Source organism: Dermochelys coriacea, chromosome 24 (genome assembly GCF_009764565.3).
Source record: "Dermochelys coriacea isolate rDerCor1 chromosome 24, rDerCor1.pri.v4, whole genome shotgun sequence".
NCBI lineage: Eukaryota > Metazoa > Chordata > Testudines > Dermochelyidae > Dermochelys > Dermochelys coriacea.
The window spans coordinates 1392124-1416992 of NC_050091.1; the positions used below are offsets into that span (position 1 = coordinate 1392124).

The 24869-nt window shown below is 65.5% G+C and overlaps 2 protein-coding genes across 2 annotated transcripts; one reads left to right on the plus strand and one right to left on the minus strand.

Annotated features, from left to right (window-relative positions):
* Positions 1 to 20181, plus strand: DENND4B (DENN domain containing 4B). The gene is given in 46 exon segments (XM_043502266.1): positions 1 to 170; positions 4098 to 4416; positions 4759 to 5011; positions 5203 to 5272; positions 5581 to 5661; positions 5664 to 5749; positions 7713 to 7954; positions 8143 to 8164; positions 8166 to 8215; positions 9445 to 9470; positions 9473 to 9497; positions 9695 to 9839; positions 9921 to 9987; positions 9990 to 10060; positions 10062 to 10100; positions 10414 to 10516; positions 10589 to 10804; positions 10889 to 10897; positions 10900 to 11033; positions 12577 to 12667; positions 12670 to 12715; positions 12793 to 12857; positions 12860 to 12915; positions 13186 to 13270; positions 13273 to 13391; positions 13571 to 13697; positions 13871 to 14023; positions 14222 to 14256; positions 14258 to 14278; positions 14280 to 14321; positions 14323 to 14370; positions 14372 to 14384; positions 14600 to 15027; positions 15029 to 15074; positions 15360 to 15481; positions 15989 to 16031; positions 16034 to 16095; positions 16097 to 16164; positions 16651 to 16805; positions 17361 to 17600; positions 17603 to 17703; positions 17816 to 17921; positions 18036 to 18201; positions 18450 to 18512; positions 18922 to 19040; positions 19043 to 20181. Coding segments are annotated over 46 exon segments (4803 nt in total). The 5' UTR covers positions 1 to 88; the 3' UTR covers positions 19186 to 20181.
* LOC122457420 lies at positions 19782 to 24394 on the minus strand. The gene is made up of 2 exons (XM_043502254.1): positions 24289 to 24394; positions 19782 to 23644 (listed from the first exon to the last, which is right to left on the minus strand). Exons 1-2 carry the CDS (start codon positions 24365 to 24367, stop codon positions 22842 to 22844), a joined length of 882 nt encoding a protein of 293 aa, XP_043358189.1. The 5' UTR covers positions 24368 to 24394; the 3' UTR covers positions 19782 to 22841.
* Positions 24395 to 24869: the final 475 nt, after the last annotated feature.

Here is a 24869-nt window from a genome sequence, read left to right on the forward strand (position 1 = left end):
GGCTGGGGGTGTGGGGCAGGGACTCGGTTATTCCAGAAACCAGTTCCATGTTGGGGTTTCTGTAAAGACCAGCCCCCCCCCACATGCCATGATGCGTTGCCCCGAGGGAGGGGCCCTAAACTCATTGCCCCCCACCGGCGGGTGCAGGTTCGCCCCAGGCAGGGCGGCAGGTGGGTCTGTGTCCCTGTGATTTCTCCACCCTGGCCTGGCAGCAGGAGCTGCCCCATTGCCCGGGTGAGAGCTGCCACGCCTGGGGCCCCGTCTGCCCAGTCAAGGGGCAGGTGCAGCCGGGCTTTTGCCCCGAGCAGGGAGCTCTGTCCCTGTGGCCGGCTGAGCCCCTGCTCGGGGTGTGTTGGGGGGTTCCCAGGGGAGCTGGGCTGGGACGAGGGATCTGGCTGGCTGCTTGGGATGGCCCCACCCATGCTGGTGCCAGAGCCTGGTCCCTGCAGCCCACCCCCTGTGTGGGTCCCCCCCGCACAGGCGGGCTCTGAAGGGTTGGGGTGGTTTCCTGTGGCTGGGGTGGGGCCGCAGCTGGACCCGTCGTTGCTGTAAGCCGCCCTGGAGCCGTGCTGTTAGATGTACACGTGCCAGGACCACACCCTTCTCCAGTTTTGCCGCAGGGGGCCCCCCAAGAGGGCAGCATGGAAACGGGCCTTGAGCCGCCCGTGCTGGCTTTGGGTGCCGCCCCACCCCTCCGCAGGGAGCTCTCGGCTTCCTCATTCTGAGTTCTGCTTTGGCTGGCAACTGCCTCTTGGTTGCAATTGCGGACAAGAATGGAAAGTCCCACTCTCCCTGCCTGGCCTGCAGGGAGGCTGGCAGCCCCTGCCCGCAGCCCCTGCCCGCGGCAGACGGGATCCGGCGGGTCCCCTCCGGAGCAGCGAGGAGGTGGTGGTGTAACGTGCTGGCTGAGCAAAGGTGTCTGTGCGTCTGCAGAGCAGGTACAGCCCTGGCCATGGGGGTGAGCTCCCCGCTGGCCCCAAGGGGCCTCCCGCTCAGGGGATGGGGGGTGGCTGGCCGTGGCCCAGGGGCTAGTTAGCGACGGCTGTGGTGTCCTGGCTCCCAGCCCCCCTTGCTCTGACTGCTACACCCGCTCTTCTCCCAGAGAAGGAAACAGAACCCAAGGGACAGTGGGGTTAAAGCACCTGCTGCTGTCCTTGACCCCTGGGCTCCCCTAGCTGTGGGGCAGGGTGTCCCCAAAGTGGCAGGTGCCAGGCAGGCCGGGTAGTGGCGCGCTCAAGGCCGGGGAGCTGAGCAGTCTGGAACAGGGAGGATTGTGCATTATTTAGGCAGCGCTGGCAAGAGATCAGAGGTAAATACGGCTGTGCAGCTCCCAGCACTGCGGGAGGCCTCCGGGCTGTCCCCACGCAGCCCTCGGCCTGGCTGGCGCATCCGCCCCAGGGTTGTGCCCGGGCTCCAGGCAGTGTGGGTTAGCGCTACCTCTCATGCTCCTGGCAGGCCTGGTCTTTGCTGTCCCCTGGGTGGGGCTAGGATGGGTGCAGGGTCCTGCTAGGGAGGTCTGGGGGCCGAGCGAGGCAGGTCATCAGGGCCCCTCCTGTGGGGCTTGGTGGGAAGCCCTAGGTCTGAGTTAGAACCAGTACAACCCAGAGTGTAGCGAGTGGGGGGCTCCTCGCTGAGCCCCAAGTTCAGATGACCTGCAGGCTGGCTGGGTGGTGGGGGTGATGGAGGTTGAGCCATGAGCTGTGGGGGTAGATTTTGGGGGGGCAGCAGGGGCAATTTCTCTCTGGCCTGCATTAGTTTACAGGAAGCTAATTAAGAGCTGCTGAATCTCTTCCTGCTGCAGCTCAAGGGCTCACATGGGCCGGGGCTAATATAGAGCGGGTGGTTAGCTTAGGCAGTGCCTGTCACTGGGGGCCAGAGCAGGGCAGGGCCAGTCCATGACGTGCAGCACTAGGGTATGGGGGGGCTTCGGGGGACAGTGTAACACCCCCCCGCCCCGCTGCATGGGCGAGCTGGTTATATGATCTTCTCGTGGGGCAGCTGTTTTCTCCTCACTCGCACTGTGCCCTAAAACCAGAACGGGCTGGGGGAGCTGCTCAGGGCGGAGGGGTGGGATCTAGATCAGCAGCAGGGTAACCTGGAGCAGCATCTTTTCCCTTGTGCCGTGCTGGGCCCGAGGGGCGCATTCGTGGCCCTTTGCTGGTGAGCCCCGACGTGCCCCCCAGCTCCTCTCCAGATCGCCCCTGGGGTAGGGGAGTCCCCTTTGGGTCCCATGCCTCCCTCGCCATGGTAACCCTGCTGCAGGAGCTGGGTTGGTTTAGCTTTTCAGCTGTGCCGTGTCAGGGGGCTGCCTAGCCTGCCAGCTGTGGGCCTGCCCCCCAACAGGAGCTGACGGCTGCATTGCCAGGGTGCCCGTTACAGGGAGAGAATGAAGTATTGTGAGCAGGGAACTGGCTCCCCACTGGCCTGGTGTGACCCTGCTGGGGCATGCGGAGCAGCTGGGGGACCTGGCTGGTCAGGGGCTGTGCCAGGGGTTGGTTTGATTCGCCCAAAGGAGCCTGCATCCAGGATCCCAGGAATTGCCAGAGCGAACCTGGCCAGGGGCCTAGCCAGCCAGGTTTCCCCCCTGCCCCGACGGGAGCTGCTACCAGCTGCCACATAGATGGGACAGGAGTCCCTGGTTTAGGGTACCCTGCCCGGGAAGGGTGTTTTCCCCTCTGCAGGCCTCAAGCTCTCAGAAACTGCTCTCTGCTGAGTGCCCTCCCCCTCCACCTGAGAGCCTTTCCTGAACCCTGCCGAGCTCTGGGCCTCGCTGGGACCTTGTGGTAGGGAGTTCCGCTGACTGCTGGGTGTGTGGTGTGAAATTGGGCTTCCCTCTCTGGGTTGTAAGTGTGTGCATTTCGGTGCTGCTCCATGAGGCTCCCCTCCCCGGATGGTCCTGCCCATTTGCAGACGGGAACCAGCGTTGGGTGCGGTGTCCAGAGGTGGGCGCCCCATCGATTTGGAACGCAGCGTGACCCGGGCTTCTCGGTTCTCTTCCATCTCCGTCGGTAACCCTCCCATCACACCCCCCCGCCCGGTCGTGCACCTGCATCAGCCATGACTAACCCCGTTCGCCCTGTGCCAGAAGCAGAAACGTGCCCTGGCGCCTTCAGCCTCTTCCTTCCCCTTTTGGGTCCTTCCCTTGAAGATCCTTCCTGCCTCTGAGAGTCTGTGACTTTCTCCCTGCCGGGATGTGTGTGTGGGTCACTTGGGGGCCCAGCAGCTGGCCGGGGCGGGGCTCTTGAGTGGGAAGCCTGCATCAGGAGAAGGGGGACTGGAGGCTGGGGCTGCCACCAGGCCCTGGGCAGAGCCCTGTCTGGAGTCCTGGAAGCCCCGAGAAACCAGGAGTGCTGTGGGGATCCCGGGGGGGAGGGATCACCCCCCAAAAACCTCACGGGTCCCCCTGATGTTCCAGCGGGTGACTTGATGTCAGAGCCGGCCTGGGCCTGAGCCGGAAACAGGAAGCTGCCTCCCTTCCTCCCGGCACTTTCGCTCTGTCAGCTCAGCCCGCGGGCTCAGTGGGTTGCGCCTCCCAGGTATCCTGGGTTCTCAGACTCTGCACCTAAATCAATCCAGCTTGGCCCCGGGGCAGCTCCTACCCAGCCCCTCCCTGTCCCATATCCCCCCCCAAACAGCCCCCTCTTCTGCCTTCCCTGCCCCAACAGCTCACCCCACCCCTTTGCTGCCCATAGCCCCCCAAACAGCCCTGCCCCCATGCTCCCTGTGACACCCCCCCAGCGCTTCCCCTTCCCCCGGGGAGGGGAGCAGGAGCAGCTGCTCCCATTGGCTGCTGGCAGGCCTCGTTTCCATGATGTCACCATATGGCGTGTTCTGTCCTGGATCCTGCGGCTCCTATTGGCCACGCTGGGCCAGCTTCCGTGAGGTCACCTTGTGGGTCTGTTGTGGGGGCTGGTCCCCCGCCCCTCCCCCATGGCACCGCCCCCCCGGCCTCCGCCCCCTCCCCTGTAGCACTGTCTCCCCCCCCCAGCCTCTGCCCCTCCCCCTTGGCCTCACACCTGTAGCACTGTCCCTCACCCACAGCCTGCCATCCTGGCCCTGCCCTCCTCCCCGTTGATGCCCTCCTGCTCCCTCCCCAGATGCCGTGAACCCCGCCACCATGGCGGAGGAGAAGCCGCCGCAGCTCGTGGACTATTTTGTGGTGGCCGGCTTGACCGACTCCTCCAAGGCCTTGGAAGAGGAGAGCCAGCAGCCCCGGCCGGCCCGGCCCAGCGAGCCCATCACCGACGTGGCCGTGGTCATCCGCTCGCAGGGCGAGGACGTGCCCCAGGGTTTCACCTGCATCGAGAACAGCACGTCCGGCCACCCTGTGGACCTGAATGCCAGCCTCCTCAACAGCCCCCAGATGTACCTCTGCTACAAGCGGGGCCGCGGCAAGCCGCCCCTCATCGAGCTGGGGTGGGCATGGGGGGCCCGCGCTCAACCCATCTCTGGGAGTCCCGTTCCCTCCCCAGGGATGGGCAGGGCTCCTCCCCCTCCCCCTGGACTGGACCCCTCCCCTCCCACACTCCTGCTGGGCTGGCCTTCCCTTTCCCCTCCCCAGGGCTCCTCCACCTACCCCTTACCCCCTGGACTGGACCCCTCCCCTGCCCCCTCCTGCTGGGCTAGGTCCCTTCCCCTCCCCAGGGTTGGGCAGGGCTCCTTCCCCTCCCCCTGGGCTGGGTAAGCCGTTCTGGGTGTGGGGTGTCTCCCCCTCCCCCCCCACAGCAGTGCCTGCTTAGCCCCATCCGTCCCTGGCAGGGTGCACTGTGAGGGGAAGGACCGCCTGAAGCCAGGCTACGAGATCATCCGCACGACGCCCTACAGCCGCTCTGCCAATCTCAGCTCGGGCGCTGCCAGCCACCAGCGCACCTTCCTCACCTACCGCCGGGCCACTGAGTCCCAGGGCCACAACACCCTGGGCATCACCGACATCTGCCTGATCGTGCCCAGCAAGGGGGAGAACACGCCTCACACCTTCTGTCGGGTGGACAGGAACCTCAATGCTGGCATGGTGGGTCCTGGCAGCCCCTGGCTCTGGGCAGGGTGTGAAGGCAGCTGGGCCAGTGCAGGGCAGGGGGGACGGGGCAGAGCTGTGCTGGGTTCTTCGGCCTGGTGCCAGCTGTCCCTCCCGGGAGGAAGAGGGGCGGGTCCCTCTGCCCTGTGCATCAGCCCCACTGACCCTGCTCTGCTCTCTCCTTGCAGTGGGGCCCAGCCGTCTTCCTGTGCTACAAGATGGCCATGTCCAAAGCCAACACCCTGGTCTACGAAGCAGGTAGAGCCCCCCACTTCCCCCCAAGCCTGGGAGGAGGGGAGATGCAGTGCCCAAGCCTGGGGGGAGGGGAGACCTGGCCCCCGCCAGCGACATGTAGTAGGGACCTGATGGCACCAGGTATGGAGTGGGCAGCAGCTGTGCCAGCCCCACTCCCCAGCATTGCTGGTGCCTGGCAGTCCTGCCCCCTGCCGTCCCAGCGCTAGGCCCCCCCAGCTCTGCCAGTGCCCCTCACTCCTGACCCACAGCCCCTGCTAGCCCAGACCCCCTGGTTCTCCTAGCGCTTGCGTGACGTGCATCTCTCTCTCTAGGTCTCTTGAGCCGCTACCCTGAGCAGGACAGTGAGTCATTCCCACTGCCCAACTCGGTGCCCGTCTTCTGCCTGCCCATGGGGCCACCATCGAGAGCTGGCCCGTCAACACCAAGTAACAGCTGCCCGTCTTCTCCACCTTTGTGCTGACAGGGGCTTCGGGGGACAAGGTAGGAGGGTCTGGAGGGGGGAGAGATGGTATTAAGGGAGGGGGCCTGGGCCATCCCAGTGGGATGGAGTCTCTGAGGACCTGGAACGGGGTGAAAAGCCCAGATCGGGGGGGTCCTGCCTGGCTCCAAGGCAGAAGCCGCAGGCTCACTGTGTGAAGGCGCCTCCTGCTGGTAGGTGAGCGAAGGTGCTACTTATCCTGCCCCTGATCTCCCCTCCTCCCCCCCCATGGCCCGGGACCCCCCTGCCCGTCTCCTCCCCCCGTGACCAGGACCCCCTACCCTGTCATCCCTTCCCCCAGGTGTCTCTTCCCCCTGTGACCAGGACCCCCTGCCCCATCGTCCCCTACCTCAGTAGGAGGTAGAAAAACCTCTCTGGGTAGAAAGCTGGCTAGATTGTCGGGCTCAACGGGTAGTGATCAATGGCTCCATGTCTAGTTGGCAGCCGGTGTCAAGTGGAGTGCCCAGGGGTCGGTCCTGGGGCCCGTTTGTTCAATATCTTCATAAATGATCTGGAGGATGGTGGTGGATTGCACTCTCAGCAAATTTGTGGATGATACTAAACTGGGAGGAGTGGTAGATACGCTGGAGGGGAGGGATAGGATACAGAAGGACCTAGACAAATTGGAAGATTGGGCCAAAAGAAATCTAATGAGGTTCAATAAGGATAAGTGCAGGGTCCTGCACTTAGGATGGAAGAATCCAATGCACCGCTACAGACTAGGGACCGAATGGCTCGGCAGCAGTTCTGCGGAAAAGGACCTAGGGGTGACAGTGGACGAGAAGCTGGATATGAGTCAGCAGTGTGCCCTTGTTGCCAAGAAGGCCAATGGCATTTTGGGATGTATAGTAGGGGCATAGCGAACAGATCGAGGGACGTGATCGTTCCCCTCTATTCGACACTGGGTGAGGCCTCATCTGGAGTACTGTGTCCAGTTTTGGGCCCCACACTACAAGAAGGATGGGATAAATTGGAAGAGTACAACGAAGGGCAATCAAAAATGATTAGGGGTCTAGAGCACATGACTTACGAGGAGAGGCTGAGGGAGCTGGGATTGTTTAGTCTGCAGAAGAGAAGAATGAGGGGGGATTTGATAGCTGCTTTCAACTACCTGAAAGGGGGTTTCAAAGAGGATGGCTCTAGACTGTTCTCAATGGTAGCAGACTAACAGAACGAGGAGTAATGGTCTCAGTTGCAATGGGGGAGGTTTAGATTGGATATTAGGAAAAACTTTCACTAAGAGGGTGGTGAAACACTGGAATGCGTTACCTAGGGAGGTGGTAGAATCTCCTTCCTTAGAGGTTTTAAGGTCCAGGCTTGACAAAGCCCTAGCTGGGATGATTTAACTGGGACTTGGTCCTGCTTTGAGCAGGGGGTTGGACTAGATGACCTTCTGGGGTCCCTTCCAACCCTCATATTCTATGATTCTTCTATGATTCTATGACCGGCACCCCCTACCCTGTCATCCCCTCCCCCATGGCCAGGGCCCCCTGCCCCATCATCTCTCCCCATACTTGGAGCCCCCACCCCATCGTCGTTCCCCCATGACTGGGCCCCCTGCTCCATTGTCTCCCACCCCCGCCCCCCAGTGGCGCTGGAACATTTTTTACAGTGGGGGTGCTGAAAAGCCAGTGGGCCCACCTTTGCCCCCTTACTCCTGTCCGTGCCCCCCATTCCCCAGGGCCGGGAGCAGAGCCATGGCTCTCGGACAGGGCAGGGAACACAGACAGAGGTAAGGGGCAAAGACTGGGACCCTGTGTGGGGGCTGGAAGAAGAGCCCCTGGGGCTGGGCCGGCAGCAGCGGGGACCCTGTGTGCAGACTCCAGGTCTGAATGTCTGTGTGTGGGGCCCGGAGCAGAGCCCTGGGTGGCGGGCGGGACCCCACACAAAAACTGGTGGTGCTGCAGCCCCCCCGCCCCCTAGTTCCCACGCCTATGGCCCCCCAGTGACTGGGCCCCCCGCTAGGTGTACGGCGCTGCCATCCAGTTCCACGAGGCCTACCCGCGGGAGCGGCTGTCGGAGAAGCAGAGCCTGCGGCTGGGCCTGCTCAGCGTGGTCGACCGGCGCCCCATCGCCAGCAAGTCGGTGCAGACTCGCCGCAGCATCTGCGTCCTGTCGCACTGGCCCCTCTTCGACGTCTTCCGCAATTTCCTCATGTTCCTCTATCGCTACTCCATCTCGGGTCCCCACGTGCTGCCCCTGGAGACGTGAGCGCTGGGGGGCCTGGGGCGATGGGGGGAAGGGGGAGGCCTGGGGGAGGGGCTGGGGGCAATGGGGGATGGAGACCCCAGGGTGGATCTGTAGGGAAGGGATGGGGGGTAGGAGGAAAGTCCCCCCTAGTGAGAGGGGCTAGGGAGCCCCCACCTCCCTCTCTGACAGGCTCTTCTCCTCCCAGGCACATCTCCCACTTCATGCACAAACGTCCCCTTCCCGTCTCCGCAGCGACCGCGCATCCTAGTGCAGGTGAGTGGCCCCTGCCCTGGGCAGATGCTCTTCTGCTGGGGCTGCCAGCCCTGCCCTGGTGTCCAGGCATCCCCGGGCAACGCTCTGGACCTGCTTCCTACGAAGCCAGGCAGGACTCGGGGGAAGTCTCCCTCTCTGGGCGCAGCCTGTCTGCAGGACACACAGCTCACCCGGCTCCCCCCTTCCTGGGTCTGACCTCGGAGCATCCAGCATCCTCTGCCCCTCCCTGCGCTTCCCCCAGCGAGTCTGCCCAGGCGGGGTCCTGGGGAAGCCAGTGGGTCCTGCCCCCCAACTCCGCAGTCAGACGGGACTCCCAGCCAGCCAGTAAAACAGAAGGTTTATTAGACGACAGGAACATGGTCTAAACCAGAGCTTGTAGGTGCAGAGAACAGGACCCCTCAGTCAGGTCCACCTTGGGGGGCAGGGAGGCTAGAACCCAGTTCTGGGCTTCCCTCCATTTCCCAGCCAGCCCTAAACTGAAAAACTCTCCAGCCCCTCCTCTGGCCTTTGTCTCTCTCCCGGGCAGGAGGCCACCTGATCTCTTTGTTCTCCACACCCTCAGTCAAAAAGAAAGGAGTACTTGTGCACCTTAGAGTCTCCCTTTTCTTTTTGAGAATACAGAGGCTGCTACTCCAACCCCTTCAGTGGGCACCTTTGCAGGGGAGGGGCCCAGGCCATCAGGAGACAGGGTGTCGGCCATTCTCTGTGCAGACACCATCACACTGGCCCTCTAGGGCTCGGCAACAGTCACACCCCCTGATCCCACCACCGAGATACTTACGAAATGCATCGGGGAAACTGAGGCACCCACACAGTATTCAAAGAAAACATTAAGAACATTTCCCATTCGTCACACCTGGCCCTGGCCCTGGCCCTGCTTTTCTCCACTCTGGCCACTCTGCTCACATTTGGTCTTCAGCTGATGTTTTGGGTCAGTGATTCCCAGCTCATGTCTATGAAAGCCCGAGGCTCCTGTGGGCCCCCCAAATCCCTGCCCCAGGGCTGTCCCCCACCCTGCCACGCACTCACACCCATCCCTGGGCTGTCCCCTGCTCGCCCCCATCCCTGCCCCCTTGGCTGCCTTGGCTCCTCCCCATCCTTGCCTTAGGGTTTCCCCTGCCCTCACACACCACCTTCCCTGCCCCCAGGCTGTCCCCTGCCCCGAGGCTGCCCCATGTTTGCCCAGGGTGAGAAAACTGACCATGCTGTCAATCTCACTCTCCCCTAGATGTCCTCCCTATGATAACCTGCTTCTGTGCCAGCTGTGTCCTCCCCACTGCCACTCAGGTACAGCCCCATGGGGGTGGTCGGGGCAGCCTGGGGTGGTGCTCCATGCCTTGGGGGGAGGATTATGGCTCAGGATCCCTTTGGTGATTTGGGGGGGATGGGCAGTGCCCGCTCTGGCCGTGGCTGTGTTGTGGGTGGGAGAGGAGGGGGTTCTGTGTTGTCTGGATGCTGCATCCTCTCCCCCCTCCACCCCATAGCGGAGCCAGCTTCCTGACCCTGCTGCAGAACCTGGGCCCCGAGAACGCCGTCACGCTGCTGCTGGCCGTGCTGACCGAGCAGAAGCTGCTGATCCACTCGCTGCGGCCCGACGTGCTGACCAGCGTGAGCGAGGCGCTCGTCTCCGTGAGTCTGGCCCCGGGTGGGGAGGGGCAGTGGGCCCGCCCCCTCGGCTCGCTGACTCCTCTCTCCCTGCCCCGCCCCTAGATGATCTTCCCGCTGCGCTGGCAGTGCCCCTACATCCCGCTGTGCCCGCTGACGCTGGCAGATGTGCTGTGCGCCCCGTGCCCTTCATCGTCGGCATCCACTCCAGCTACTTCGACCTGCATGACCCGCCCGCGACGTCATCTGTGTCGACCCATCGACACCAACACCATCTTCCGTGGAGTTCCCCTGGGCCCGGTCCCCTCCCCAGCCATCGCTCTGGGAGAGCGGGCCCAGGCATCCATATTCCTGGGCATGTCCCCAGGGGGGAACCCTGGTGTCCTGGCCGAGTTCCTGCCTGGCCCTTGGCCGGCCCTCCCCTAACGCGGCCCTCGCAGCTCCGTGCGACGTAGCCTCCGCCCCCCGCTCCAGCCTAGAAGTGGCTGCGTCTCGGTGCTGGGCCGGGGAGGATGAGCGGGGGGCCAGGTGCAGCCCAGTAGAGGCGCTAACGGTGAGGACAAGCCCGCTTTGTGTTTGTCTCTGTCTCCCCTGCCAGGAGTGAGGAGAGGAAGCTGCTGTCGCCCCGCTCACACTGCCCCGCCGGCCCTGCAAGGTGCTGCTGGCTGCGCTGCATGCCCACTTCCAGCAGCTGGATGAGAGTGAGTGGGGAGCTGCAGGGGGGGGATCGGCGGGGAGTCTGGGGGGCTGTGCTAACTCCGCTGCTCCCCCAGTGTACAACAAGCCGGTGGAGGAGGCGTCGCTGGAGTTCCTGCTCACTGACTACGACCTGGTGTACGGGCGGCGCAAGCAGCTGGAGCTGGAGATCCAGGCCTCCTTCCTGCGCTTCATGGCCTGTGTGCTGAAGGGATACCGCTCTTTCCTGCTGCCCATCACCCGGGCGCCCTGCGACACCACCCACGACTCCAGCAGCCTCTTCTTCCTGCAGGGTGAGGGGGGGCAAACCCGGGGGGGGAGGAAACGGGGGGGAGAGGGCTGAGCTCCCATGTGACCCCCTCCCCCATCCCCCCCAGGTTTCCTCAAATCCGGGACCGCGCCTACCACAAGTTCTACGGGCAGCTGCTGCGCACGCAGCTCTTCATGCAATTCATCCAGGAGTGCTCCTTCGTCAGCGACCGGCACGCCTGTCTGGAGTTCTTCGACACCTGCGTGGAGAAGGTGACACCCCGCCCCTAGCAACACCTGCCCCTGACGCCCCAGCAACGCCCCGCCCCTAGCGACACCCCACTCCTAGCAACACCTTCCCCTGATGCCCCAGCGACGCCCCGCCCCTAGCAACACCTGCCCCTGACGCCCCAGCAACGGCCCTGCCCCTAGCGACACCCCACTCCTAGCACACCTTCCCCTGACACCCCTAGTGACGCCCCGCCCTTAGCAACACCTGCCCCTGATGCCCCAGCACGCCCTGCCCCTAGCGACACCCCACTCCTAGCAACACCTTCTCCTGACGCCCCTAGCGACGCCCCGCCCTTAGCAACACCTGCCCCTGACACCCCAGCACGCCCTGCCCCTAGCGACACCCCACTCCTAGCAACACCTTCTCCTGACGCCCCTAGCGACGCCCGCCCTAGCAACACCTGCCCCTGACGCCCCAGCAACGCCCTGCCCCTAGCGACACCCCACTCCTAGCAACACCTTCTCCTGACGCCCCTAGTGATGCCCCGACCCTAGCAACACTTGCCGCTGACACTCCTAATTCCCTGCCCCCAGTTCTACTGGCCCACCCTTAGCAACCACCCTGTCACAGTCCTCCCGCGATGCTCTGGACCTGCTCCCTACGAAGCCAGGCAGGACTCTGGGGGAGTCTCCTCTCTGGGAGCAGCCTGTCTGCAGGACACACAGCTCCCCTGGCTCCCCCCTTCCTGGGTCTGACCCCAGAGCATTCAGCATCCTCTGCCCCTCCATGCGCTTCCCACAGCGAATCCGCCCAGGCGGGCTCCTGGGGAAGCCAGAGGACCCTGCACCCCCAACTCCGCAGTCAGAGAGGACTCTCAGCCAGCCAGTAACACAGAAGGTTTATTAGACGGCAGGAACATGGTCTAAACCAGAGCTTGTAGGTGCAGGAACAGGATCCCTCAGCCGAGTCCATTTTGGGGGGCAGTGAGCCAGACAACCACGTCTGCAACTTCACTCTATGTCCCCAGCCAGCCCCAAACTGAAACCTTCTCCGGCCCCCCCTCCTCTGGGCTTTGTCCCTTTCCCGGGCCAGGAAGTCACTGGCTTCCTTTGTTCTCCAACCCTTTAGCTCTCACCTTGCAGGGGGGAAGGGCCAGGCCATCAGTGGCCAGGAGACAACACCCTGCCCCTAGCAATGCCCCACCCCTGCCCTTAGCAACATGCTGCCCCTGACACTCCTAATAATGCCTGCCCCTGCCCCCTGATCCCCTCCCTCCACCTGATGACACCCACACCCTCTCTGGCGCCCCTTGCAGTGCCTCGCCCCTCAACCGAAGGGCTGTCCCTGCAACGTGCTCAGCCACAGATCCTGCTCACCCCCAGGCCCCATCCCATGGAGCTGGGGGGCCTGGACCAGGCCACTCCTGTGACTGAATTGGGCCGGGGCTGAGGCAGCTCCCAGATCAGGGCCAGTGTCGGGGCGGGGGGGCAGACCAAGGCAGACCTGTTCTGGGGCATGGAGCTCCCAGCCAGGGGTGTTCTAGGGGATGTGCTGCCCCCCCCCAAGCCGCCCTCCCCTCCCCAGGTGCAGGTGGATCTGGAGAAGGCCGAGGACACGCCCCTGATGGAGCGGGACGACTCACATGGCAGCGAGCACACGGTCTTCATCATGCCCCCGAAGAGCCCCTGGGCCCTGATGGTGCCGAACTGCCCGCGCTCTACTGGTGAGACCACCCCCCAGCGCCCCAGCCCCCTCCATATCCCCAGCTGTCCCCTGACGCCCCTTCTCCCTCCCCCACAGCTATGACAGCTTCCCCGTGCTGCGGTCCGAGCTCTTCGAGCGCCCCCAGGACCAGCTGGCGGCTCTGCTGTGCCAGCCCAGAGCAGCGCCCCCAGCAGCCCCGCACCACGCAGGACCAAGCAGGTGATGGCCCAGGCTCACGAGTGCAACGAGTGGGCTGGGGTCAGCCCACCCTGCAGGAGCACCGGGGAACCAGCCCCTGGGGGGTGGCCTGTCCTTGGGGGAGCTGGGGGGGCGGTGCCAGGCCCTGGGTGGGTGGCGGAGGCCTGTCCTGGATGGAGCTGGGTGGGGCCTGACCTAGGCGAACTGGTGGGGTGCCAGCCCCCTGAGGTGGTGGGGTAGGCCTGTCCTGGGCAGAGCTGGCCCCCCTGACCACGGCTGTCCCCTCCCCAGGAGATGAAGGTGGCGCAGCGGGTGGCACAGAAGTACTCGTCCATGCCTGACATGTGGGCACGGTGCCTACTGGGGCACTGCTACGGCTGTGGTTCATCTACCTGCCCACCTACGTGCGGGCTGCCCCCTCCAAGGTGCGGGCGCTGCAGACGGCCTATGAAGTGCTGAAGCAGATGGAGAGCAGGAAGGTGGTGCTGCCAGATGAGGTGTGGACCCCCTGCCTCCCGTGCTCCCACAGCCGCCCCCCCTGGGGCCAGGTGTGCCCCTAGCACCAGCCCCCCGTGCCCTGTCCACATGACCCGGCAGCGCCCCCCGCTGACTGCAGGGAGCGGCACCTGGGTTCCCCCACCCCCCCTGACAGTGCCCTGGTGCTTCCTGCCCCCAGGTCTGCTACCGCAGTCTCATGCAGCTGTGCGGGCAGTACGGTGAGCCGGTGCTCTCCGTCCGCGTCCTGCTCGAGATGAAACGGGCTGGCATCGTGCCCAACACCGTCACCTACGGCTACTATACAAGGTATCGGCCTGGGGCGGGCGGGCGCTGAGGGCTGAGGCGGGGAGTTCCCTCTGGTGATGCTCTGCCCTGGGAGTGAGAGCCCGGCGGTGCCTGCTGCTGGGGGGGGGACATAAGGGGTCCCCTCCCCCAATCTCCCAGGTAACCCGTGGCTGTGGGGGGCTTGTTCTCTTGCAGGCCGTGCTGGAGAGCAAGTGGCCCTCGGGCACCCAGGGCGGGCGGCTGCGCTGGGCCAAGCTGCGCAACGTGGTGTTGGGCACCGCCCAGTTCCGGCAGCCTCTGCGGCAGCGGCAGCTGGAGAGCGAGACCCACGGCAGCATCCTGCCAAGTGCGTGGGGCATGGTGGGGTGGGGCCGGCCAGGTGTGTGGGCATGTGGGGTGAGGCTGTCTGGGCCCATGAGGCAAGGATAGGGGGGCCTGGCAGGGCAGGGGTTGGGGCTGGCCGGGGTGGGTGCAGGGGGGGCTGGGCCCCTGGGGCAGGGGTGGGCCAGCAGCCCATGTTCTCTTCTCCCCGCTGGCTGTGCAGAGAACCAGGGCCCCCAGCCCCGCCCCAGCCTTCAAGCGCCAGACCACGTGGGCCGGTGCGCAGCCTGCGTGAGTCCTCGCCCGGCCGCCAGCTGGCGAAGAAGCAGCAGTGGCACCTTCCCCCCGCAGCGAACGTCCGCGGTGGAGACCCGGCATGGCCCAGAGTGAGTCGCAGCCTGGTGGGGTGGGGGCAGGGAGCTCGCGACAGTTTGCCGGGAGGGGGGTGGGCGAGACGAAACCTGGGGGCAGGGCCCCTGCTCAGGGACTCCCAGGTAGAGCTGCGGGGTGCGGGGGTCAACGGGCTTGGGGGATGTGCTGGGTTAGAGCTGTGAGGGACCCGGCTTTGCCCCCCACCCCGTAACTCTGTTTTTCCCCCCAGTGATCAAGGCCCTGGGGGTGCTGGAGCCCGGCAGCGACTCGTTGGTCGCCCTCCCTCCCGGGCTGCGTCAGCTCCTGGACGGGCCCGGGCAGCTCGAGGACGGGAGCCTGTCTGATCTCAGCTTCCAGACGGACGAGAGCGACCGGCCGGCCCTGGACAGCGCTGAGGTGCAGCTGAGCCTGGGGCCGGGCGCCCGGGGCTCCAAGCCAGGCCGGCGCGACGAGAACCACAACAGCCTGGGGGGGACGCCGCGCCGGGGGCTGGCCGCCAAGCTGCAGCAGCTGCTATCCCCAGCCAAGCGCCCCTCCCTGCGCCACACCGCCAGCGTGGAGCAGCCCAGCACCCGGTGGGACGCCGGCTCCCTGCGCCGGGCCTCGGAGCAGACAGAGCCCCCACCACGCAAGAGCCCCGTGGAGAGCCTGCTGCACACCCCACGAGCGCCCCAACTCCACCGCCTCAGAGGTAGGGGCTGGACGTGCCTCCCACTGCTCCTGGGCGGGGGTTGGACTGGGGGGACCCTCCCCCATAACTGCTGAGCTAGGCCTGTAGGCAGGACCCCCCCACACCCTGCTCTGGGGCTGGGGTCTCAGCTGGAGCTGGGGGTGTTGCACTCCTGGAACTGGCATGGACCTTGTGCCCCCGTGTGAGCTGCTGGGCTGGAGACCTTGGCATGGGTGCGAGCAGGCATCAGCGTTTCCTGCGGGGAGGTCCCGCTGAGCTGGGGGGTCCCCTGGGGCTCACGTCTCCTCTCCCCCCAGAGCTCCCATCTCCCTGGGCAGTGAGTTTGACCTGTCAGACACGTCGCTTGGCAGCTTTAGCCTGCACAAGTCGTCGGACCTGCTGCCCGAGGCCTTGGCCGAGCTGGAGCTGCCCCCTGTGGAGGTGAGGCCCCCCCCCAACCTGCCCTAGGCCTGGGCCAGAGAGATGAGCCCCCGCCCGGGACCTGCCTGAGGCCGTGCCTGCTGAGTGGGAGTCCCGTAGCCACGGGCTGGGGGGTGTGCGGGGCTCTGACAGCGAGGGGCTCTGGGAGGGGAGCCAGCGACCGGGGGGGCTGAGCCCAAGTTCCCCCGCCCCTGGGGCGAGCTGGGGGTAGGGGTGGGGCTGAGCCGAGTCCCGGTCCCCGCCCCAAGGCAAGCTGCGGGGTGGGGCTGAGCCAGTCCCGCCCCCCCCGGGGCGGGGTGGGGGGGGGGTGGGGCTGGAGCTGGGGCTGAGCCGAGTCCCGTCCCCCCCCAGGGCAAGCTGCGGGGGGGGTGGGGCTGAGCCGAGTCCCGTCCCCCCCCAGGGCAAGCTGCGGGGGGGGTGGGGCTGAGCCGAGTCCTGTCCCCCCCCCCCTCGGGGCGAGCTGTGGGGTGGGGCTGGAGCTGGGGCTGAGCCGAGTCCCCCCCGCAGATCCGGCTCTCCAGCTGCTCGCGGTGCCAGGCGTGCGGCTCCCTGGGCACGACGAGGAGGTGATGGCGGGTTGGACGCCCGACGACTCCAACCTCAATACCAGCTGCCCCCTTCCGCGCCCGCCCCTTCGTGCCCTTGCTCAGCATCGAGATCCAGGACTTCCAGCAGCCCCCCAGGTCAGACCCTGCCCTTGGAGGGAACCCCCTGCACCCCTTGCCCTCAAGGGGGTCCCCCTGTACCCTCCCTGCCCTTGTGGAGGACCTCATTGCAGCCCCCCCACCCTCAGGGGGACCCCCTACAGTCCCCCCCTTCAATAGGAACTGCCCTGCAGCTCTCCCATCCTTGGCGGGGGGAACCCCACTGCTGCGCCATGCCCTGCCCTCTGAAGTCTGGGGTGTGGGATGACTGGGGGGGGGGCGATGGGCAGGGAGTCTCCGGGTGGCGGATGGCCCCGGGGGTGGGGCTCACAACATTCAGGGGTCTGGAACCTGCCTTGTTCTGGGATCTCGCCGGGCGCGCCGTCGCCATGGGAACCGTCGGGCGGCGATCGCCCTTGGGCAGGGCTGGCTGATGGGAGGGCTGTTATGGGGCCGTGTACCCCCAGGTGTGGGGGCTGGTGCCGAGCACCCCAGCAGTAACCAGCTCCCTCCCACTCTCCCCAGCCCCTCGGAGTCTCCCCAGAGCCGCTGGGAGCAGCCGCCATCTGGCCGAGGCCCGGTGCGTCACGACCGGCATCCCAGTGGCCTGGCTCTGGACGAGGCTGAGCCGCAGCCAGGGGACCCCCCGTCGCTCTGCAACGGCTGCACGGACCCCTCCGGTACGGCTCCCCATTCCCCGCCCCGTCAGTCCCTGAAAGGACTGGGTCCCTGCAGCCGAGCGAGGCTCCCCCCCAGAGCCGGCCAGAAGTGGGGCGCTGCAGGCACTGCCATCCAGAGCCCCACGTCCTGACTCTGCCAGGCACCTGCTGCACTGCCCAAGGGTTACCCCCCGCCCGAGGGAGGGCTGGGACTGCGGGTCGGAGGTGGGGTGGGTGGGAGGCAGGGGGCTGGGAGAGGGGTGTGGCAGAGCTGGATGGGGGAGGGCAGGGGGCCAGCAGAAGGGTGCGGGCAGAGCTGGGTGGGAGGCAGGGGGCCGTGGCCCAGCAGAGGGGCGTGGGCAGAGCTGGGCAGGGGGCCGGGAGAGGGGCGCGGGTAGAGCTGGGTGGGGGAGGCAGGGGGCCAGCAGAGGTGGTGCGGGCAGAGCTGGGCGGGGGCAGGGGGCTGTGGTCCGGCAGAGGGGCGCGGGCAGAGCTGGGTGGGATGCAGGGGGCCGTGGCCCAGCAGGAGGGGCGCGGGCAGAGCTGGGCGGGGGGCAGGGGGCCGTGGTCCGGCAGAGGGGGCGCGGGCAGAGCTGGGCGGGGGGGCCGTGGCCCGGCACAGCTGGGCGGGGGCAGCCTGGTCAGTGGGTCCTGAATGTAGCCCGTCTCCCCGCATGGGCCCAGGGGCCCTGCCCACGCTCGGAGCTCGTGACCTCGCCTACCTGAGCCCCCTGGTGCTGCGCAAGGAGCTGGAGAGCCTGCTGGAGAACGAGGGCAGCGAGTTCCTGGCCCGGCCGGAGCTGGTGGACAGCCATCCATAATATACTGGAACCTGGTCTGGTATTTCCGGCGCCTCGCCTGCCAGCAACCTGCTGCAGCTGGTGCTGGTCCTCCCAGCACGTCAGGCCCCACGCCCCAGGTACGGGGCCTGTGGGACGGGGAGGGGCACCTGCCCCATGCGCCAGCGAGCGGCCCAGGAGCTGGGGGTCCCCCCCGGTTCTGATCCGCACCCCCCACGGTCTCTCTTGCAGCTCCAGCCCCTGGAGGCCCCCCTGGTGTCTGTGCACCTGCTGTGGGATGTCCTGACCCCAGACCCCAACAGCTGCCCCCCCCTCTATGCGCTTTGGAGGATCCACAGTGAGTAGCTGGGGCGGGGGCACAGGGGTGGGGTGGTGGTAGGGGTGCAGTGGGTCAGCACGGGGAGCTGGGGGGGTATCGGCCGGTGCAGTGACCCCCACTCTCTCCCCACAGGGAACAGTGCTGCCCGGCTGCAGTCCTGGCGCCATCCCAGCAGCCCCTTCTCGCTGGCGTTCCTGGAGGCCGTGCTGAGCCATGTGGGGCTGGGCGAGATGCACAAGGCCATCGCCCTCTTCCTGCAGACCCTGGCCGAGGAGCCCAGCCCCCCGCCCCTGCAGAGGTACCACCCCTGGCTCCGCCCCCGCCCCTGCAGTGGTTCTGCCCCTGCCTCCGACTCCGCCCCCAGCCTGCAGAGATACCGCCCATCCAGCCCCTGGCTCCGCACCCTGGCTCTGTCCCCTGCAGAGGTACCAGACCACTGCCCCCGGCTCTGCCCCTTGTTCACCACTCTGCCCCCCCTGGTGCTCATCCCGCTCTCTGCTCTGTCTCCCCCACTCAGTGTCAATTACTCTCCCCTTCCTCCTGTAGGAGCGTTTACCGGGAGATCCTCTTCCTCATGCTGGCTGCACTGGGCAGGGACCACGTCAACATTGTATTGGGGCTGGGGGGGGCTTGGAAAGAACGGACTAAGAGGTAGCCTGCGGCCAGCCCATTGGTGGGCGAGGGGAGGCACGGATGTTGGGCCGGCCAGGCCCAGTGGTGGGCAGGAGCGGGAATACTGGCCTGGCTGGGCAGGCGCTGCATTGGTCCACGTGGGTGTGGGGGGATACTGGGCTGGCCGGGACCCTTGGTCCTGTGCGGGGGGATGTGGATCCAGCTGGCTCATTGGTCGGCGGGGGGGCAGATAGCAGGCCGGCCGGGCCCATTGGTCTGAGCCAGTTGCGGGGGGCACCACACTTGTTTGGCCTGTGGAGGGGATGGGGACCCGGGGTGCGTGGGTTGGCCTGCAGGCTGGGCCCCGGCCCTGGGCCCATCGGTGCCTGATCCCTGTCTCCCCCGCAGCCGCCTTCGACAAGAAGTACAAAGCCGCCTACGCCAAGGTGGCCAGCAGCCTGGGCAAGGAGGAGCTGACACGGCGGCGGGCACAGCCACCCAGCTCCAAGGCCATCGACTGCCGCCGAGCTTCGGCGCCACCCTGAGTGCTAGTGCCAGGCTGCCAAGGGGCCCAGGACCCCTCCCCCCAGGAAGGATTTCGGGGACTGAACTGGGTCTCGGTGGGGGCACGAGCAGCTCCACGGCAGGCGGGGGGGCAGGGCATAGCTGATACCAAACCATGTGCCACCCCCGACTCCCCTGGGGTTCTTCTGGGAGCCGGGGGGCAGCACTTGGTGCGCCTCTGAGGCCAAGGCAGATTCAGGGGGGACCTGGAGAGCCTCCTGCCTGCCCCCAGCACTTCAGCCAGTCCTGCCCCTGGTGGCTGTAATTCTAACGCCCCCCCCCCCCCCGCGGGCTGGAGGAGAAGCAGGGGCAAGCTGCTGCCCAGCCATAGGGCAAAGAAGTGAGGGGCTGGTCGGTAGCAGGCCTGAGATCCTGCGCTGGCATAGCCCAGCCCCTTCCTGTGCTGACTGGGGCCTTCGATGGCCCTGCTGCCGGCAGCTCTCAGCGGCTGCCCGTGCTGGAGGGATGGGAGGGGCCCCAGGAGCACGGGTATGTCTGGGGCGTCGGCGCTGCTCGGGCCCGGCGGGGTGGCTCTCCCCAGACCCCGGGCTGTTTGGAGCCGGCCAGATGCTGGTAGTGAAACCGCCCCGCGGATGGGCGAGCATCCGTCCAGCCGACGGCTCCTGCATCCCCAGAGCTCTCTCTGTTTTTGGACACTGTCCTGGGGGGTCCTCCGGGGCAGTTGGTGGTTTTTTTTTTTTAACGTCAGTGTTAATATATTTTGTAATTTATTTATTCTCCCCATGGCCGCCGTCAGCTTGTGCTGTAACCGCTGTGCTGGTGAGCGGGGTGCCATGCACGCCAGGCCCCACGGCCCCTTCGCGTGCCCCCTGCTGGACACCTGGGCTGCCATGGGGCTGGGTCACTGTGCACGTCCCCATCTCACTCACTCCTACCCGGGAAGCTCTTTCTCTGCCCCCTGTGGCTGGGAAGGGGGCAGTAGGCACTGAGGGGGGAGGGGACACTGGGGGCTCCCCATGCGCTGTGCCTGCGCCCCCCTAGCTCTGGAGTTCGTACTGTGCAATAGGCGACACCCCTCCCCGACCCTTTGTTTCATTTTGGGTTTTTGTTGGGTCTGTAAATAAAAACCGCTTCAAGTATTGTTCTCTGCCTCTTGGTGTGTGTGGGGGGGAGGGGGTTGCAAGGCTGCCAGACTCAGCCCCTCTCCTCCAAGCATCTGTTCTCTGCCCTGCCCCTCCCCTGGCTCTGGGTGGCCGAGAGGAGCCCCCATGGCCGAAGTGGGGTGTGGTGGCGAGGGGCAGCGCGGGGTCTGGGCTGGGCCCACCTGCTGCCAGGGGAGCAGAGCTGGGAGGCAGCCCCCTGCCTGCCTCCCCCGTGTCTGGCTGCCTTCCCCACTATCCTGCTGAGCTGGGAGGAGTTTGGGGGAGCAGCGGGAGCCAGGGCAGGGAGGGTGGAGCAGAGCCCTTGTTTGCAAAGGGGGATCCCTGAGCTGCCGGGGGCGGGGAGCTGGAGCTGCATGTCACAGGCTGCGTGTGCAGATCCCAGCTGGGTCCTGCTGGCGCCTGCCTGGGGAGTGGCAGGGCTGCAATCGTCGCCCCCGCTGTGGGGCGGGGACTCAGACACCCCGAAAAAACCAGGCACGGGCCTTACCAACATCTCATGAGTTCTGGGGCCTGACTCAGGGCTTGGTGAGACTGCCCCCCTCCCCTCTGCCCGGCTGTGCAAGGAGCCCCAGGCCCCCCTCAGCGCTCGTCCCATCTCCCCTCCTTGGGGCTTTGCCAGGGGCCTTTGACTCCCAGCAGGTTCCTCCCCTCACCCCAGCTTGGAGTGGACGGCCCCCGTCCTGTTCTCCAGCCCTGCTTGGCAGAGGCCCATGGCCTGAGCTGTGCAGAGCCCGTCCCAGCCCCACCGCGAGGGGCGCATGTGCTGAGAGCTCGCGGGGCTCTGCAGCGAGGTTCACAGCACCGACAGCCGTACAGGCCCCGGCGCGTTACAGCTGCTGCGCTCTGGCCTGGTTGTGTCTCCGAGCCCGGCTGGCTCCTTTGGCGGCTCCAGGACTGGCCGAACCTCTCTGCTACTGCCAGGTGAGAGCCCCTCCCTCCCCGTGCAGCCGGCAGGAACCCCAAACCTGCTGCTGCAGCCTCCCTTTGCAGTGCCCACAGGCTGGGTCCCGGTTGGGGCTGGGGCCGGCCCAGCTGCCTCGTGGTTCCTCGCCCTGCTCGCTGGTGGCTTTCCGCCAAGGAAGGAAGCTGGGGCCTGTGTGTACAATTGACCCCTTGTGCACAGACCGCCCCAGTCCCCCTCGCTGCTCCCTGCAGGCTGCCCCCTCTGCATCTCCGGCCCCACAGCAGCCGCTCACAGAGGAGGTCTGTCCAGAGGCCGGCGCATGAGCTAATCGCTGCCGCCCTGGGCACCTCCACTGGTGGCAACAGCGGCCATGGCATGGGGCAGGCTCCGTCAATCCGGCACTTGCGCTGCAGATGACGCACTGAGCAGCAGTGGGGCCGGGGCTTGCAAACAGATCGGGTGCCCCTGCCCAGGGCCAGCCCAACCTGGCTCCTGCTGCCTTGTCATCCACAAGGCTGCCTTGTAGAGCAGCGGCCCACAGGCATCCCACCTACAGTAATGGGCAGGGCCACCTCCAGCCGGAGCCCATCATGGCTGTGTGGGGCTCCGCCTGCCCCAGAGTACATGTGGATTGTTAGCCTGAGCTTTGACCCTAACATGACCCTCTGAACATGGTGTGTCCCCCGCCCCCTTCCTGACCTCCACCCCCAATCAAGACTTTAAAAACAATCTTTGAGTAGAACTTAGCCCGCGTTTTTGTGTAGGCCCTACTAGTGTTTTGGGGCTGGTCTGCTGCCCGCCAAGGAGGGACGCACCGGGTCCACAGGCCTCTGGTGCAGGGAGAGCTGAGTGGGGACCCTAGGCCAATAAAATCTCCCCTCTGAGCAAGCCTCGTGCCAGGGGTGGGTGATGCCGGCATGGCCCTGCAGGCTGGGGCCCTCTCATCGCACGCAGCCCAGCCGCCGGCCGAAAGCCAAGGGCACCCGTGAGCAGAGTGCTCGCTCTCGTGCTGTATGGCTGCAGGGCATCTGCGCTTCAGCCGGCTGCTCGCCCCCCACGCTTTGAAGGGGGACGAGCCGCCCCTGCAAAGCTCCAGCCGAAGCCGGGGTGGGGGGGGAGGTGGAGCCACGACTGGCCCCCTTTGCTGTGAACTTTAAACCCTCTTATTTGAGGAGCCAGCGAGATGGAGGCTGGCAAAGCCTCCCTGCTGTTGTGTGACCCCCCCGCAGCCTGCCTGGCCTCCGAGGCGTCTCCTCGCCAGACTGCCCCGAGCGAGCGCGCAGCCTGGCAGGAGATCAAACGCAGGAGGCCAAGACGAGAGCAATTCCCGGGGCTGTGACGAGCCGCCACCGGTCCCTGCGCCCGGAAACCGGACTCCGGCTTGGAGGGGCCGGCGCAGGGAACTCCAGCCTCCCCCGGGATGCCCGCGCAGACGTTTCACTGCTGCTTTGCTTCAGTGCCCCACAAATAGCCTCGGGGGGGGGGGAAGCTGTAGGTTACGGCTTTGGTTTTCGTCCCTGCCTGCTTATTGGCTGGGCTGTGTACGAGTTACGGGCCTGAGAGAGTCCCGGCCACTCGGAGAGCCCTGCGTTTGCACCAGGGTGCTTGTCAATCACCTGCGGTTAGCCAATGAGGTGAGAGAGGCGCTAATAAACCATCGATCATGGACAAGAAAGGCTAGAGTGTTGGCTTGACTCCATTTCTCTTCCTTGGCAGCCATCTTGAATTCTGGCATCAGGCTCCCGGGCCCGGGCCACATCGTTTTACATTCAGAAGTTCTGTGGTTTTCTGTGACGCTATTTCCTGAGGCAGCTGCATGCAGGAGGCAAAGTTTGAGTCGTTCCCGGGGCCAGCTTCTGGCATCCACAAGAGCTGTGCCATCCCCACCCCGAACTCGGCAGCGCACACGGCATCTGGCCCAGCGGCTTGCGACGGGAAATCCCCTCTCACCAAAAGAATGAAACAGGAGCTGCCCCTAATCGACGGCTGCCATGTCAAAGGAGAAAGGGGCCTGGCAGCGCCGTCTCCAGCGAATCGCTGTGTGTATGGGGCGGACACACCTGGGATCGGTGCTGCTAGCAGGGAGTCTGATAAACCTGGAGCTGGTGTGACATATTCCAGGCAGGCGAAGCCAATGGGCAACTCCCCCTGCTTCCAGCAGCGACTAGGCGGGTCCCACGGAGCTGGAAGGGGGAATTCCGCTGAGCTATCGCAGTGATGTTTACAGTGTGGTGCCGTTGTAACCAAGCAGAGTTGGTGTCGCAGGCCTGGGCTGCTGTGAAGTGATAGTACTGTGGTACCACCACTGAGCCTCTGACCCCAGGCGCTGTGCACACCGAACAAAGAGTAGCCGACAGTCTTAGGGGTGTCTTCACAGCACAGTTCGCGCAAACTGCGAGTTCGGAGGATTTTTAAGCTGTCCTGGCGGGGTGGGCAGGCTGCTGCTCCACCGCTGCCACAGCTCAAGTGAGGAACGCAGGAGGGGATTCGGTTTGAGCCTGAGACAAGTAGAGACAGACAGACCGACGGGGGGGGAGCTGCAAGGAAACAGGGAGGCAATATTGGTTGATGTGCAGCCCAGCACGGTCACACTGTGAGCAGGGCTGTACAGCATCCACGGAACGGTCACGTCACATCAGAGCGCCCTCAGGCAGCCATGGGACGTTGGCGCATTGAAAACCAGCGACGCAACATTGTGCCAAAATATCAGTGCCCAGTGTGATGCCATGGAGCAACAGGACACCTGGATTCTGTGGCGCAGTGTGATACTGCTGGGATGGAATATCATTCCCTTGGGCTGCAGTGCAATGCATGGGGAAGACCATTGGTGGCGGGTACCATAGGCTGGGGGAGGCTGTGCCTCCCCAAAAAGCCAGCCGTGGCCCCGCCCCTGCTCTAACCCCAGGCCTCCTGCTTCCACTCTGTGGCCTGGCTCCAGGGGCTGGGGCCACACTGCCCTCCCTCCCGGCGCTCTGAGGCTGGGGTGCTAGCCTGGGCTGGGGGCCAGTGGCTGTGTGAGGGTGGTGACGGATGAGGCAGAGCCTTGGGCAGAAGGGGCGGGGCTGGGGACTAGGCTCCCCAAGCCGGCAGTTCATGTGCTACCCATGGGGAAGACCTCATTTTAGGCCCCGGCTGTGCTGTGACCAGGGAGTGTTCTGATGTTCATAATTCTCATTGTTATCTGGTGCTTTGCTGACCGTTTCTTGTGAGCATATAAGATCAACCATAGTGGGGCAGAGTGATGGGCCAGCTACCACCATCCTGTCTTTTGAGCATGGCCACTGCCAGGTGCTTCACGGGGAAGGTGCAGAACAGGGCAATTATCGAGTGATCCATCCCGTCGTCCACTTCCAGCTTCTGGAGTTGGAAGTTTAGGGACACCTGGAGCATGGGGTTGCGTCCCTGACTGCCTTGACATCTCTCCCCGTCACCCGTGCCATCCCGACCCTGGACCCTCCCCCATCAGCTGTGCCAACCTGCCCCACGTAGGGGTCCCGGCGTCGCCAGGAATTGACAATGGGGCCTGTGATGAACCCTCCAGGAATACGTCCCGCCAGACTTGGCGCCCCTCTCCTGGCGCCCCTGGCCTGGCCTGGGTGCCCAGCACCCACTCTGGTGATGGGGCCTTAGCAGGGTGTCCCCCCTGTTCCCTCCCCGATACAGTGGGGGAGGGGGATTAAGGGGAGGAAGATAATTAGGGGTAACCGAGGTACGGTGGCCGCCGTCGCTCAAAACGCCCGAGAAGGGCCAAATTTGTTTTTT

Coding starts and splice junctions, on each gene's coding strand:
- LOC122457420 (XM_043502254.1), bottom strand. CDS start 24,367: ATGGTGGTAGCTGGCCCATCACTCTGCCCCACTATGGTTGATCTTATA. Junction 23,645..24,288: donor AACGGTCAGCAAAGCACCAG/ATAACAATGAGA, acceptor GTTTCCTTGCAG/CTCCCCCCCCGTCGGTCTGT.